At 38.3% G+C, this 15,760-nt stretch overlaps 1 protein-coding gene across 5 annotated transcripts in view; it reads left to right on the forward strand.

Moving 5' to 3' along the window:
• The window catches only part of LTBP1 (latent transforming growth factor beta binding protein 1), a 197,738-nt gene that overhangs the window by 97,360 nt on the left and 84,618 nt on the right, over positions 1-15,760 (forward strand). For all 5 annotated transcript variants that reach the window (XM_057415458.1, XM_057415455.1, XM_057415457.1 and 2 more), the window contains one exon: positions 10,311-10,413. In XM_057415458.1, the coding sequence (XP_057271441.1) occupies positions 10,311-10,413 (103 nt within the window). The remainder of the gene's footprint in view (positions 1-10,310; positions 10,414-15,760) is intronic.

The following is a 15,760-nucleotide window of genomic DNA, read 5'->3' on the forward strand; positions in this document are numbered from 1 at the left end:
TGTTGTCATGGCCCAAGAATGTTTCTAGAAGAGCAGAGTTAACTTTGTGTATGGAACATTTAAGGCTAGTACTCACTAATTGTTAAATGCTTCATTTGGGATCCAGTGTTTATTTATACTGATGAGCTCTTCATCCTTGTCTGTTTCGGGAACAGTAAAACCATGGATTTGTTCTTTGAACAAGTGTGGAAGCACATGTTCAAATGAAAGTTCATGGATTTTACATGACAAATGAAGCAGGACCTGTGTCAAGCAACCTTTGTTTTTCTGTTGTTTCCTAAGAATGAGAGATCTAGCAAATACCGCATTGTAAAGTGCAATCATAAAATTCTGGAAATAATTATGATAATTAATAGTTGTTTGTTATTAATTTGTATTTCTGTTTACACTTATATCATAGAATCATAGAATGGTTTGGGTTAGAAAGGACCTTAAGATCATCTAGTTCCACCCACCTGCCATGGGCAGGGACACCTCACACTAGACTGTGTTGCCCAAGCCTCTGTCCAGCCTTGCCTTGAACACTGCCAGGGATGGAGCATTCACCACATCTTTGGGCAGCCTGTTCCAGTACCTCACCACCCTCTCAGTAAATAATTTCTTCCTTATATCTAACCTGAACTTCCCCTGTTTAAGTTTAAACTCATTACCCCTTGTCTTATCACTACAGTCCCTGATGAAAGGTCCTTCTCCAGCATCTTTGTAGGCCCCTTAAGATATTAGAAAGCTGCTATGAGGTCACCACACAGCCTTCTCCAGGATGAACTGCCCCAGTTCTCTTAGCCTGTCTTCGTATAGGAGGTGCTCCAGCCCCCTTATTGTCCTCAGGACAAAATTTCTTCCTCAGTGTTAGACTTGGAATTTTTTATCTCCTCTCTTCTGCTTGAGCAGTTTCCTGCCTGTTCTTTCTGCCACATGCATGAGTGGGATATTTCAAATGAAATAGTGTCATGGTTTAAGCCCAGTCGGCAACTCAGTCAGGCAGCCCCCTCTCTCACTCCTCCCCCTTCCTCCCTCCCCACTCCCAGAGGGTTGGGGAGGAGAATGGAAAGAATGTAACTCCCACGGGTTGAGATAAGAACAGTCCAGTAACTAAGGTATAACACAAAACCACTGCTGCTACCACCAGTAATAATAATGATAAGGGAAATAACAAGGGAAGAGAATACAGCTGCTCCCCACCCACCGACCAATACCCAGCCTGACCCTGGCAGTGATCTAGCCCTTCTGGGTAACTGCCCCCAGTTTATATACTGGGCATGATGTGCTGTGGTATGGAATACCTCTTTGGCTAGTTTGGGTCAGGTGTTCTGTTTCTGCTTCCTCCCGGCTTCCCCTCATCCCTGCCAGAGCATGAGACTCAGAAAGTCCTTGGTCAGAGTAAATGTTACTGAGCAACAACTAAAAAGGTCAGTGTTATCAGTGCTGTTCCCAGGCTGAAGGTCAAAACCACAGCGCTGCACCAGATACTAAGAAGAAAAAATGACTGCTACAGCTGAACCTAGGACACATAGCTAAAACTTTGTGTCCTGTGCATGCCCCTCACATTACAATGGTTTTGAAACTAAAGCTTACTCAACCAAAAGACAGTGACATGTTCCTTGTAAACTGGGAGAAAAATGAAAGTAAGCTTGCATTGCCCTCATACCTGACTTGGGATCCTGCTAAATGTTCAGTCTCCTATTTATAATTTTAATCTTTTTTTTCAGTATTTCTCTGGAAAAAATGTGGTTTCCATGCTCTCAAGAAAAGGTTGTGCCTCCCAGTTTAGAATAGTGCATGTTCTCATTTTTTTTTACAAATTTCATTGATCCCTTTTCAGTGTCAGTCTTGGAGAAGAGCATAGTAAGGATTTCTGAGACTTTTTGTTATTTAATTTAATGGTTCGGTTTAGAACGAGAATTGTAGTATGGCATTTTTGTAGAGCATTCATTGAGACCTTGCACAAATATAGGTTTAAGTGATTCATTCACCTGAATCTGAATTCTAAAAGAATTTGGTTTTCCATTTCTTTGATACTTGTTTTGATAAATGTGAGGATTCTCTATCTGTTCAGACAAGATGCTAAACTGATCTTTCCCTGTGAGTAGTGACGTGTCACAAGTCCTTTCTGGAGTTTATGCTGGTTAATATGAATATCTGTACTTTTTTTTCAACAATCATCAGTGTTTTACATTTATTTTTTGTAGGGTGGATTGTATGTTTGGCTTCAGAAATGTTTTATTAAATGTCCCAGGATCAGAGGGGACTTTACCATCTACAGAGCACATTGATGGAAGGATATGTGTGTGGCCTCTTGTAGGCAAATTGATCAAGTTAACAAAGACTTTGCTGAAATTACTTTTGCTCCAGGCTAAAAGTACAGGATGAAACCAGTATTAGAATCTCTGCTGTGATTTTTGTATGTATGTCACCTCTACCATTCTATGATTCTCTCCAACTTTGTTTTCTCCTTGAATTTCAGCTGGTCTTCAATTATAGGTCCTTTGCTTTTAATGCTTTGGGTTTCTTCCCAACTTTCTGTGGAATATTTTTCAACTCCCAACACATTCCTCTGCACCCCACCTTAGTTAAATTCCTTTAATGTATCTCATCAAAAAACAGTAGTCCTGTAAAAACAGTAGGATAGTTGCTGTACTCAAATCCCAAGAGAGCAGGGGCGTATTTTCTGCAGTGCATTTCCAGCAGTGTGCACAGTGTTAAAGTCAGCAACTGGAGCCACCCTGAACTAAAGCTTGGAGGACATTCTGGTACAAATAGTTGAAGAATCTAGTTGTATTCTCAGACCTTCAATCAATCCTAATTAACAACAGCTCTTGCAGACCTCCTGTTGATGTAGTTGTACTGTCTCATGCCCATGAGAAAAGATTAAGTGATATGTGAAAATGTCAGTCTACAAGCTTAGAAGGACAGGAGGAGAGAGATAGGGGCTAGAGGAATGAAATTTCGTACTTTTAGAATAAAGATGTATGGTTTAATAAATACATATACACATGTATGTATGTATTGCTTAATTGTGAGTGGTTTCTGAAGTGTCCTCAGCATTGAGAAATAGAGTGAAAAGAGCAACTGTAAAAGTAGTATTAATATTTCAAATTTTTAAAAGCAATATGGGAAACAAATAATGTTCTTGATGGTTCTCTTTTCCTGGCTGCCTCTATTTTCTCTAAGTGGAACACTTAGCAATTATTTCTCCTATGGGAGATGTTAGTGGTGATTGGTCCAGGATAGCTTACCATGTTATATGATAGCTTACTGTGATATGACCTGTAAAAGCTGTGGTTCATCAAATGCTTTCCTAGTACCAAAAAGATTTTTGCAGGTTGTATAATAAACTAACAGTTAAGCTACAGGCCAGAAACTTCTCGTTCATGAAAACATAGGAAATAAACCTTTACCTAAACTTGCACCTTATTATATAGAAAATTACATTGAGAAAACAGAGCCTTGAAGTTGTGAAACAGATGCAATGGAAACAGTAGGATAAAAAAAAACAAAACACTTAAGTTGGAGAATGGTGAATTTCGGGGGAGCTCTGTATATTACAGTGTCTTCAAAAGCTGGAGACTGGATGTGGTGTCCTGCAAGGTCCTTTACAGCCATGTAGTCCTATATTTCTGAAATCCAAGGAGTTGGTCATCTTAGACCACTGATTGTTTACATCATATTTAAAAAGCAAGCATATAAGATTATGATGTTTCTCTTCTGTAATTCCCCCTGTTTGGCTGATTTTTATTTTGATTCTACTAAAAATACTTTTATTATGACACAGATTATCTCTTTATTTCCTAAAATACTTCTACAGTGTCAGTGGTGCGCCTAGTAAAGATTGTGTTGGTAATCTTGAGTCCTGTTAATTTTGCATATAAGTATTGAGAAAAGAATGCAGATGCCTACCGTCTGTCAGAATTAATATAATTAAGCATCACTTTTTTTGCCAAGGTCACTTTGAAGTGTCTACTAAGATACTCGTGTTTTCATATAGTTACTGCATTTCAGTATTTAGACTAAAAAAAGTAACTTTTTCTTCAAAATTGGTTTGTCCCTTTATTTGCTTAACTGTAAAGAGGGAGACATTTTTTGCAAGCAGCATGAAATTGGAGAAGCTGGTATTTCCAAATTTCTCTAAAGCAGACTCTTTCTGACTAGATTTGCAAGTAATGCTGTTCATTTCAGCAGATATTTTCGAGTACCAGTTTTACTAAAGGAGATTTCTGGTCAACTCAGCATCTGTAATATAAGAACAAAATTAGAAAGGAGTTGTTATTCTAAAGAGACAGATACTGAAGTTGCTTATCTGGCTGAAGGCAACGTATGCCTGAATGTCCATAAAAGAAGCTGGCTAAGAAGTCATGTCTGTCTACACTTGTTCATCGCTCCTCACTGTCCCTCAGTTGTGCTGTGCAACTGCTGAGAGGAGCCACACTGTTCTCTAAAGTGATCACTGAAAGAATTTAAAAATTACTGTCTCTGATCCCTCCTTTTATTGAGGTATTTTAAATTCAGATCAGTTACAGGTTGCAGTGTTTTGGGTCTATGTCCCACTCCTTCCTTGTCCGTTGTTTGCTAAATAATGCTTTCTGCTTCCCTTGCAAAGTACTTTGAAAGGTGCTGCAGAAAAGATCTGTACTTGATAAGAATGCCTGAATTAGAGTAGCTCTGTTATTGAGGTGAAATCTGGTGTATTATAGTAATACTTTGACAAATCGTATTAAAGAAAAACATATTAGCTATAGCAGACTATAGAAGCTTATTTTTATATATTTTTTAAAATGAAGCTAAATAACATTAATGGTGAATACTTGTAAAAGCTTACTGAAAATTATAAAGGTTATCAATTTTTTCAGTGTGATCAAAACATATATGCATTCAAATGTGTCCTCGGTTCAGCATATGGTAACTCTTAATACACAACCTAAGGTATAGATACTACTACATGCAATGACTTTAGTGTATGTAGTCTGGAGGCAATGACAGTAGTAATATCCCAGTTGAAATCGTTCATTCAGTTGTATAAATATCATTGTTTAGTTCTAGCAAAACATTTCCTATGGAGGTAAATTTCAGGTATTTTCATTTTTTTGACAGGTGTATGAAATGAACTTCCCTATTCATATCCCTTAGGCAGGAAAAAATGATACAAGTAAAATTCTGTGCCTTATACTGGTACTTTTTTTCTTAAAGCAGTTTTAAAACTTTTTTTCTTTAGAATAGTCTTAAAAATACCATCCCATAAAATAACTGTCTGGAATTCCTTGAAGCTCATGGTTTGGCTTATGAACTTCTTAAACAAATAGACTGTCAGAAATCAGTGCGGATTCATTTCCAGGATTAATGCTTCATTCGCAATAGATTCTTTGCAAGACCAGTACCCTGAAATATCAGAAGATTAAAGATGTATCAGATACCAAAAACACCAAACATTGTTTTAATTACTCAAATATAAGAAAGCTGGATAATTTTTACTTGCCTACGAAGAATGTTCTGCTAAAGCCAAAACAAATTCTCTACCAGTTCTTTTAGAAAGTCTGGAAGTATTTAAGTTTTTCTCCTCTGCTTATGAGACAATGCTTGTTAGTGAACCAGCACTAACAGGCATTCATGGGGTAATAGTCTTCATTTGTAACTACCTGTCATTCAGCTGGTCAGTAAGCTAATTAAGCATGTTAATTAATTCTTTCAGTAATACTGTTTATTAAGTTTGAGGTTTCTTACTCTGTTTGTCGTGCCTATAGGAAAAAAAAGCAACAGTCCAAGGTCTGTGCCTGTTGAATAGTTTACAGAAAGTTAAACAGTGTATCCATTCATTTCTGCTATTGTGGTATGTGAAATGCAGGCTTTTGAGCTGAATCCTAGAGTCATTAGCTATTAACCCAGGCAAAGCACCTATCAATTTCAGTCATAATCATGTGACACTCCTTTATTTATGCCTGTTTTGTGGTTTTAACTAACAGTTTATGACAAGGATTTGTAGATGGGTCACGCAGGAGTGGGAGTCCCAGGACATGTGGTCCCTCGGCCAGAATTCTTTGCAGTTGCCCTGGGACTAATTGCCAGACTGGGCTCTCTACTGCACTTTACAGGGAGCTGAATAAATTTCTTCTGCTGCCTTAGCAGAGGGATTTTGAGGATATAATCCTTCCTTTTCCCTGGCGCTGAAGAACACATGAAAGCCTGGTGGCAGCGCTCAACTCCAATACTATTAAGCTCTCCAAGACTTGGAGACAGTGCAGAGGCTGGAGTCTGGACAGAGGACCAAAGATATGGTGTGGCTTGGGGTGGTCTTGTGCACTATCACAGGGTCAGCCAGAACTTCAGTCTATCAGTGGGAATATTCAGTATTTCCTTCAGTTATATAAAATATTGGCATAGAAGCCCAGGCATGCATGAGGAAAAATATGTGGATACAAAACAATACTTTCAGTGTCTGTGAGTGCTTTACCCAGGAAGAACTTTGTTTTATAGCAGTACCATGTGTGCTCATATTGCTGCTACTGCTGAGCCTCTTTTAGCACAGTTGAGCTCCTTTATACCAATCCTTCATGACTTCTTTGCATTCTGAACCAATAAGAATTATCTGTAAATCATTAGCTTCTGACAGAGGTATCATTCATGAAAATCTATTCTCTTTTCCAGAAGCCCTCAGGAATACAGGCCAGATTAGTTTAAAATGTGTGTGGATGATGGATAGAAAGGTATAAACCTACGCTTAGGGAATGTCATCATCTTCATGCACAGTGTGAGCTGTATGCTTGTCTTTAGCTTCCCTGCTTATTTTAAGTTCATATTTATGTGTTGAATGGTGAGACAAACTAAAAATAGTTACGGATTCCTCCAAGTGACCTTCCTAGTCACTTGTGACTCAGAGGCTGGAAGAGACTGTGTGAAGAACTAATGAGTTGTTCTCAGTGTGGAAGTGTGTAAGACTCTTGAAGTGGATAGAAATTACCTAAAAGGTTTTGAGATCTGTAGAAATAGCTTTGGTTCATTGATGCTTAGGGTTTTGAAAGGGAAGAGCATCTTAAGAAACTGTAGCTGGCTGGGAAATAGTTTGTGCAGTACCATGAGTATTGAAAGTATCTGAAGCATTATCAGATGTACTTCCAACACAGGTTTAGAGAAATCAGGGTTTATTAGTCGTAGACAAACTCTGTTTCTGCTTGGCTTAGGACTTTGCAGAGCAGTCATTTTTTTCTGATAAATAGCTCCAAAATGACACAGATCTAACACCACTGGGAGTCCCATATGGCAGTTGCTTTTCCTCCCTGGCCAGTTTCTACAATGATCTGCACATTAACAAAGTTATCATTGATTCTTTAAGCTTTAATTCACCAAAGAGGCAGTGAGAGCAGCAGCTTTAATCATTGCCAGTTTTTACTGACAGGACTACAAACCACAGTTGCCAGATGACTCAGACTTTGGCATACTTATTTTTGCTCATGGTTTTTATAAGAAAAATTTGAAAAAATTATGACCACAGAGATCATGATTTTCAGTAGAGTGCAAATGCTGTAGCACCACACCTAAACTAAAAGTGGGCTGTAGTCCATCTTCCTTCTCTTTTATTTTTTTTCTTCTACTTTGTTTTATATGCTTTTAATTTACTACTACTAAATGACACCTTTTCTGTTCTGGGGGGGGAAAGAAAAAAAACCAAAACCAACCAGTCTGTGATGGCATGTTGGCTCTCACATTAGTGGAGTCTTACCTTGACACAAGCTGCTGGGATGTGTCCTTGATGCTTGTGACCCTGCAGAGAAGCACTGAGTGTTAGATAATGTGCCTTGCTGCCCAAATGCTCCATTTCTGAGATCATAAGGGGAGGTGCAGCACCAGCCTTGATTCCTCCCATTTCTTTTCAGAGAGAGATTTGTGAAACTGAGGTACAAGGTGGGGACAAGAGTCAAGTGCAAAGTGGCTGGCTGACTCAAAACCAGCCACAGTATATGACTTTAGCAAGTGGCTTCTCTGTCTTTTCAGTAGCAGTCCCAATGCTAGAAAAGGAATTGAGCAACTGTAATTACAAAACTGAGTAGCTGTGATTATAAAGTAGAATGGTGCTTCCTAGAGCATGTTCATGTGAGATGCGAGTTGAGAAACCAGCATTGTGTAAAGATGCAGCATGAATTCTCTGGTTTTAGGACAGCCACTTGGAAGAGAAATTATGAATACTCTTTTGTTGGAGGATTTTTGAGCTTCTGGTAACGCAGTAAAATCTGTACATCATCTAGCCAAAGGCTGTTGAGCGAGCTAGTTCCAGTTTTGAAAACATCGAAGTTGCTGCAGCAGAAGGAGTTGAGCAGAATTCCCTGTTTGTGCAGCTTGATAACCTTTGTTAAGTGCCAGGCCAAGAGCTGCTTCTTTGAAACAGAACTTAACAGGCTCTGACTGACAAGAAATGGTCAATCTTGTACTAATCCAGCCAGTGCCCAAGACAGTGAAGTGCAAGACAGCCTGACAGACTCATATACAAATAGTGTATGTCTAGACCTGCATCTGAAAGGTGGGAGCTGCTTAGATAATTTATGGTCTTAACCATCCAGGTGATGACTGTTTCTCACCTCTTGGAACATGGGAAAATGTCAGAAGACCCTCTGCAGACAGCAGTGTGAACGTGTGACTCCTGAAGTTCCACAATAACTGAGCACTTTCTATTAACCTGTTTGGCCACTCTGTTCTTTATGCTGTTCATGTGTCACTCAAAGCAGAAACGGTGCTAACTACTTCTGTATGGATGATGTGCAGAGGCACACCGTAACTTCAGTAAGTTGCCCTGGTACTAAAAACACGTTTCACAAGAGAGGTTTTTACTGGAACAGGATAGTCCCAGCTGCTCACACATTCTTTGACAGATGTCTAAGCTTCACATGCAGCAAGTACTGAGCTGCTGCAGGCTGCACTTTACATTTTGATGTTTAAACAGTGAAGTGGTGCTGCTTTTAATTTGTTGCTGAGATATTTCAGGAGGCATCTGGGGAGCATCTATGGAAAGAGGCAGAGAAGATGGCTGGGCTGAGGTCTTGCCACCCCTCCCAGTGAAAGGAGGGGATGTTCTGATGAGTCAGAGCCCTGACATTGTGGGGATAGCCTGTTAGTCACACTGTGAAGCTACACAGAGTAACACTGTACTTCAGAAACACCCCTGACTCATGGATGTATGGGAAAGTTGGAGGAAGCTATCAGTGCCTGAGCATTCACACAGGGGTGAATGGATGTATGGGAAAGTTGGAGGAAGCTATCAGTGCCTGTGCATTCACACCCAATGCAGAGTGACCAGATTACTAGCTGAAAGTGGAAGAAATCACAAGGCCACAGCCTATTCTGTAGGATGAGCCAGCAATCTTGAGCTGAGAGCTCAGCAGCAGTGAGCATTTGGTCAGAGGTTTGTATGCTGTCAGGAAGGAAAGTTAGATTAGGGAAGATCTGCTCACTCCATATTGAGGATTCACACTTTAGTGCATTTGAATTGTTCGCTGCAATTTGCATCAGCATTTGCTTTGACAGTATTAATAAGTGCAGTTGTTGTCTACATTTCATGTGCTTTGTGCACTTCTATTTTATACTTAATAAACAAGTTTAGGTGTACTTTTTAAATGTCTGCATCTCAGAAATAAATTCAAGCCTTCTTTACCATGCAAAATGAAAGAAAATTGCGACCGTAAATGATATAACTAGTACTGTGAAAGTTTCCAAAAATTAGTATTCTTATTAATAAAAAGCATAGTAACTGTATTCTTGATTGGGGTGAGAAGAGGAATATTGATGTGAGAATTTATTGCAAGATTAATATGAATATTTACATGGGGAAAGAGACACTTGTTCGGAATAACACAGACACCAGTAACTGGCTTTGATCATCTTATTTGTGTTACCTTCTTCAGTATCTGGGCAGCAGAATGTGTAATTACTATCTGGCAATTTTCAGTAAGTGTTCCTAAACATTAAACAGAAGTTGGCAGGAAGTTGAGGCTTTTTAATAGGAAATAACGTTCTAGAAATCCGCCATACTTTTTGTCTTTGAGAGTAATTAGGTATTTGAAACAATTTATACAGCTTTTGAAAAAGTGGATGAGTATGGTTTTATGAGGAAGAATGCAGGGGATAGGTGCCAATGGCAAGTTATTACATTGGAAATACCCTCACTTATTCCTATATAATACTGTTCTCTTTTTTCTCCTCCTTTTGAAATTGACACAGGGCAAGATGATAATGTCACCTAATTTACTTTTACCTGTGTAAAAGAATATTGTACTGGAAGTGATCATCATACAGTATTGCTAACAAGAGTATTCTTTACCTGACTATTCCAGTGTGGCAAAGCACTTCCTGGCCTTTCCAAACAAGAAGACTGCTGTGGAACCGTGGGTACTTCCTGGGGTTTTAACAAATGCCAGAAATGTCCTAAGAAGCCGTGTAAGTGCTATTTTGTTGTTATTCTCTGGATCAGTTTATGACTTTTTGTTCCCTCAACAAGTATTTTTTCCTTTTTTAGTGGGGTAGGGGAAGGAACATAGTAAAAGAATAGGCTATGGTTTGATCAGGGAGAAGCTGTAGAAACTGGAATTCTCCTGCATGCCAGCAGAGTTACAATATGCAGGCATTCAGTGCAGCCAGCAAAGTTAACGTCATTGGGATTTTTTTCCCTTCCTCCTCGTTTAAGTCAGTGATGCACTGTTGCGGTTTCTCAGTGCAGAAAGGATAATGACATTGAGTCATCCAGCCTCTTCCAGCTGGATTTATTTTTTTTAAAGTTTGCACAGAAATGTTAAATTATAGAGGCGCCAGTTACTGCTTGGAGAGAATGCAGTGACCTCTTGGGACTGCAGATGAACTTTCAAGTTCGGATCCAAAGTTTTCCAGGCTCTGAATTGTCAGTTGCATTTTTTTTGCTCTGTTTTTGAAATATCTTCCTCAACAATTAGACAATGACAAAAACTTCCGCACAATTTTGTTATGATTTGACATTGTATTATAATGAGAAAGAAATTTCTAATTATTTGCATGATAGGTGAAGCTAGTCTCTTGAACTTGGTGAATCACATTATTTCTTCACAGGAATAGTAGTACTTCTCTGTCACTTTGTATTCTCATCCCTAAATGAAAGATGAGAAGAGATAATGTAATCTCAGTTTTGCAGATGTAGTGGACTTGCAGTTAATGGGAAAAAATAATGCAAGGACTCACAGTCTTCTTACCTAGGTCTTCTAGGCACCTGTTACTCATACAGATAGCGATGCTAGAAATGTGTTCAGTGTTTGATTTTGGGTTTGTTGGGGGGGGGGGGGGGGGGGGAGGTTAAGCATATTTTTGTCCATAAGTCTTAATGTGGTTGTAAATACAATTGTAGAGGAAAACCTGCTGTTACTCCTACTTCTCCTACTGTTTCTTCTACCCGAGGCTGATATAAATTTATGCTGACTCAGTCTGGTCTGCTAGTTTATGAAGCATTTAAATTTTGTGTTTTGGAGTATGCTTATCTTCTGAAAGAAAGCCTCCTTGGGGTCTTTGAGGGCCATAGTTAATAAAAGACTTGGGTATCTAAATTTTTATTCCTGTAACATAAATACAGTCTCTGACAGACATGCATTCTGTATTGGTGTATGAATTGTGAAATGTGTACTGATTTTTTTAGCTTTCTCCAGAACGTGTTGCAGTTTTAGTACAAATGAAAACCTTGTGCATCAGAAGCATGTGGGCATGCTGAATGTTGCTTAGTGGATGTACATGTGTCGTGAGAAAAAGGATGAGAGCCTCAGATGTGTTTCAGCCAAAAACTGGTTAGAACTACAAATTTCTGGTGCCTGGTTCAAAAGGAAGCCCATTTGCTAGTTCTTCATAGCTCAGGTAAAATGCTGGTTGTCTCAGCCTGGAATCCGCAATGGGTGTGTTGGTCAGGCAGCTGCTTAATGCCAACATGCTTGGCATGGTGTTAAGAGCAAGCAGACGAGGAAACACTGGGGCAAACCATGTCTGAAATTCTGGTCCACAGATGCTTTCTAGTCGGGTCCAGAGAAGTGCCTGAACTCACCCTAAAGCCTCTCCTGAAGGGAATTCATTCCACCATGCTTTTTTCCAAGCACTGAGTAAGATTTTTTTTTTTTAAATGCTAATGGGATAAGCACTTTGCTTTGATGATAAAAGCTTGATGACTAGCACACTTACTCAAGATGGGACAATTCAGAGTGTTCCTTTATCTGCCAGAAGAATTTCTAATCTACATTTTATACCTATGAGGAGATGCCTTAACCCATAAAATGTAGAAACAATTCTTGGAACAGGACTGGACAGTCTCTTTCCCAGTGTCCTTAATTAATTGTGGTATGAGTCATGCTAGCTCCTGCTTTCTGGCTCAATCTGGAATTGTTTTTTTGAATGTAGCTGTACAAATGCAAGAGGAGACAGAGAATGTTGCCACTTGGATTATCCTGTCCTTGTGATTAAAGCATTCCTGGAAAGTAAGGGTTTGTTTCTCCTAGACGTAATAGGATAAATCTCTCATCTTTATAGGTGGGAGCGCTCGCTGTAGTGTTTTAAGAAGGGAGGAGGAGATGGTGTGCTGTTTTCTCCAGGCTAAAATACAGTCTCATCTACCACTACATTGTATCAAGAGTATGATTTGGTAGGTTTATGTTTCGAGAATACTCACTGAATCTCTCAGGAAGCTCTGATAGATGTTAGTCTAGATTTAATTTAGGAATAAGTTGAGCATGATGCTGTTCAATCATGCCAGGACTTACAGCAGTTCTTCATGGATGCAAATGGTGAATTTTCAGAGTTCTAAGAACTTAAAGTGGTAAATTCAGAGTGTTGCAGGAGTTCAAGTGGTCTTGCAGCGTCTTACAGTTTTATAGATGTTCAGTTTGAATTTAGGCATGCAACTGAAACTTTCAAATCTATTTAGAATCTGGGCCTAAGTGTACTTTGGGCATTGGTGTCAAATTTAGCCTCATGTCAGTATCGCAGTGTTATGCTTCTGTAGAGCAAGCAATCTCCAAATATAAATGTAAATTTATTATAAGATTTAATCAAGTGTGGAGTTGTGCTTATGAATTTCTATTTCATCAAGGTTTTGAGTTTTCTTTTTGCATGTTGTTTTTACAGTAATGGGAAAGTTTCAGTAGTAAAAAGAGTATGCATATATATATTTTATAAATTTATATGTGTGTTATTGGATGGAAAAAAAGCATCAAGTAAATTATTAGTAACTTATCAGTTAAGTGATGTTCATGGTAGTGTCTCAGCAGGTAATGTTAGTCCCACAATAGTCCTGTGTAATTTTGACCTGTTCTGATATTTCACTAAATTGGTATTACCATTTTTATTGTAGACTTTTTGGAAGCAAACAAGCTTCCTTTTGCTTTTATGGTTTTGTGCTTCATAAACTTTGTTCAAAGCTGACCTGTATATAATAATCTGTAATCAGGTTGCATTTAATATGATCCTCTGCAAAATCCACAGCAGAATATTGAAACATATACTTCAGTCTCATTAGCTGGCACTTTTCTTCTCTCTTCAGTAAGCTACTTAACAGTGTACGTAAGTCTGTGTGTGTCTTGTTCCCATGGACTTAAATAGCATTTTGTCACTTTGCAAAGAGGTACTTGCGTATTCTGGGTAATAGCGACTGCTGAGTCAGGATTTCTGTGCTCTTGCAAAGTCAAGTGTCTTGGCCTGAGACTGTAAGTCTTGGCCATGTCTGTAACTTTATGGGTTATTCAGTATTACTCAAAACAAAACAAAACAAAAAAAAGACATTTTGGAACAGATCTTCATTTTTGAGGGCTTGTACAGAAGATGACTTAAGACAAAGTGCATTTCTGTGTTACGTTGGGAATGTAATGATCGTTCAGGCGCCTTGCTAACAGTTAATAATTACAAACAGGTTGTCTAAGTGAGTAAAAGGTAAGTAATGTAGGACTCTATCCAGCTCCTACATGGATGCACTAGCCATCACTGAACAAGCTCCTTCACCTGCTGTGACCTGCTCACGTTTGTAGAAGGAAGAAAACAGCTGCTAGTAAGCCGCTGTTTCCTGTTCAGTGTGGGAGTAGGAGGATAAGGAGGGAGGGAGAGGCAAAAAGGAGAGGTTAAAACCTCTGACCTCACTTCACCACTGCACTTTCTAGAGCAGCTGAGTCACCCTGGATGGGAAAATGCATTGCAGCACTGGAAAGGGCCTGGCATAGCTTATGTGCTGTTCCGCATTTACAACCGGAAGAGCTCTGCGCTCTCTCTTTCCTCCTCTACCAGCCTGTACTGCAGGGTACCATTCCTGTCCACAAAAAGTTAGAAACTCTCCTGGGTTTAGTGTGAATTGAGTCAGATCTGTAATGTCAAACACAGGTAAGTTAGGACATAAGCAGTACACTTAGGAATCTGACTCTGCAAACATGAGCATTAGGAGTTTCATTGACATTTTTGAGGATCAGGAATAGGCTAATGCATTGCACTTTTGAAAATCTCATCTTAATTTTCAATTTATTTTAATAGTAACACTGTGAAAAGATTGGAGCTACCTTAAAAATAAATGTGTAGCTGCTACTTTATGGTGAGAGAAGAAATTGTCAAATTTTAATTTGTATTAAAATGGTTGTAGTCGTATGTAGTAGTAAAGATGGAGAAGTGTGTGCTTAGAGCACTGTTGCTGTATTTTGACCATTCCTTTTTTTTTGTGTTTAACCATTTTATCACTTTAAGCAATCTCTAAGGAGAATCTTAATGTTCTAATTAAGCAATTATTATAAATAATTCACATCAATATGAATTAAAACTATCTCCCTCCAAACCCTGCTACTCAAGATCATCACTTAATTTTTTCCAAAGCTTTATAACTAATGAAAATAATTTATTCTTTTTCCCTTCCACCTTTATATTCAACTAGTTACCAGTTTTAAAATAAGCAATTTGGGTATTATATGTGAAGTGGAGCCAATTGAAAACATTATCTCAGTTATTCTGTCTTATTTGACAATTTATATAGGGTAAAGATGGAAAGTAATATGCTTGATTTATTTATTTATTCATTTATTTTGGCCTGCTGAATATCTGAAAGGCTTAGAACACTTTCAAAAGAAAACAAAAGATCTGACCAAGTATAAAGTATCTCTGTTGTAGCATTCAAATTATGAAAAAATCTCTTGACTCTTACTAAAAGCACTTGTGTGATCATAGTGCCAAAAGTTTAGTCCTATATGTTTAATAAAGTACTTGGCTTTGCCAAGAGATTGGTTTTCAGGGCATAACCATACAAAGAAGTTATTGCTCTCACTTATGATAGCCATTAAAGAATCACTAAACAGTTTCCTGTAGTCTCAAAAGCAACCTTAAGTGAAAGAAAGAAACAATAAAAGTAAAAAATTAGTTAACTGAACACTTTCTATTTTGGCAAGATGGAATTCAGTCTGTGTTTTGCATGTTGTTATGCGCTTGACAGTTTATACGGATCAACCAGTAAGTGACTGTCTTATAAAATTCAGCAACTTTGTTACATAAATCAGAAATGTGCCTTTTTATTTTTTGCCTTGTTTTAAAAGTTTATTTAAATCTATTTCCTCTGTATTTCAAATATTTTTAGCTCATTGTGGCAGGAGAAATAGTGCCCAACAATTTTTCTTAACATTTAAGATAATTCTGCTTTCTAAAGCTGCTTTCAGGCTTAAAACCATTGAGTTTCCATTGCAGATTTTCAACTGTATCTTTTCCCAAAATTATACTTGTAGCTGGCTTGGGAAAGTAATTATTTGACTATTTGAAAACAACT

Source organism: Pezoporus wallicus, unplaced genomic scaffold (genome assembly GCF_028554395.1).
Source record: "Pezoporus wallicus isolate ANWC-B61680 ecotype Strahan unplaced genomic scaffold, APGP_CSIRO_Pwel_v1 contig_5352, whole genome shotgun sequence".
NCBI classification, from domain to species: domain Eukaryota; kingdom Metazoa; phylum Chordata; class Aves; order Psittaciformes; family Psittacidae; genus Pezoporus; species Pezoporus wallicus.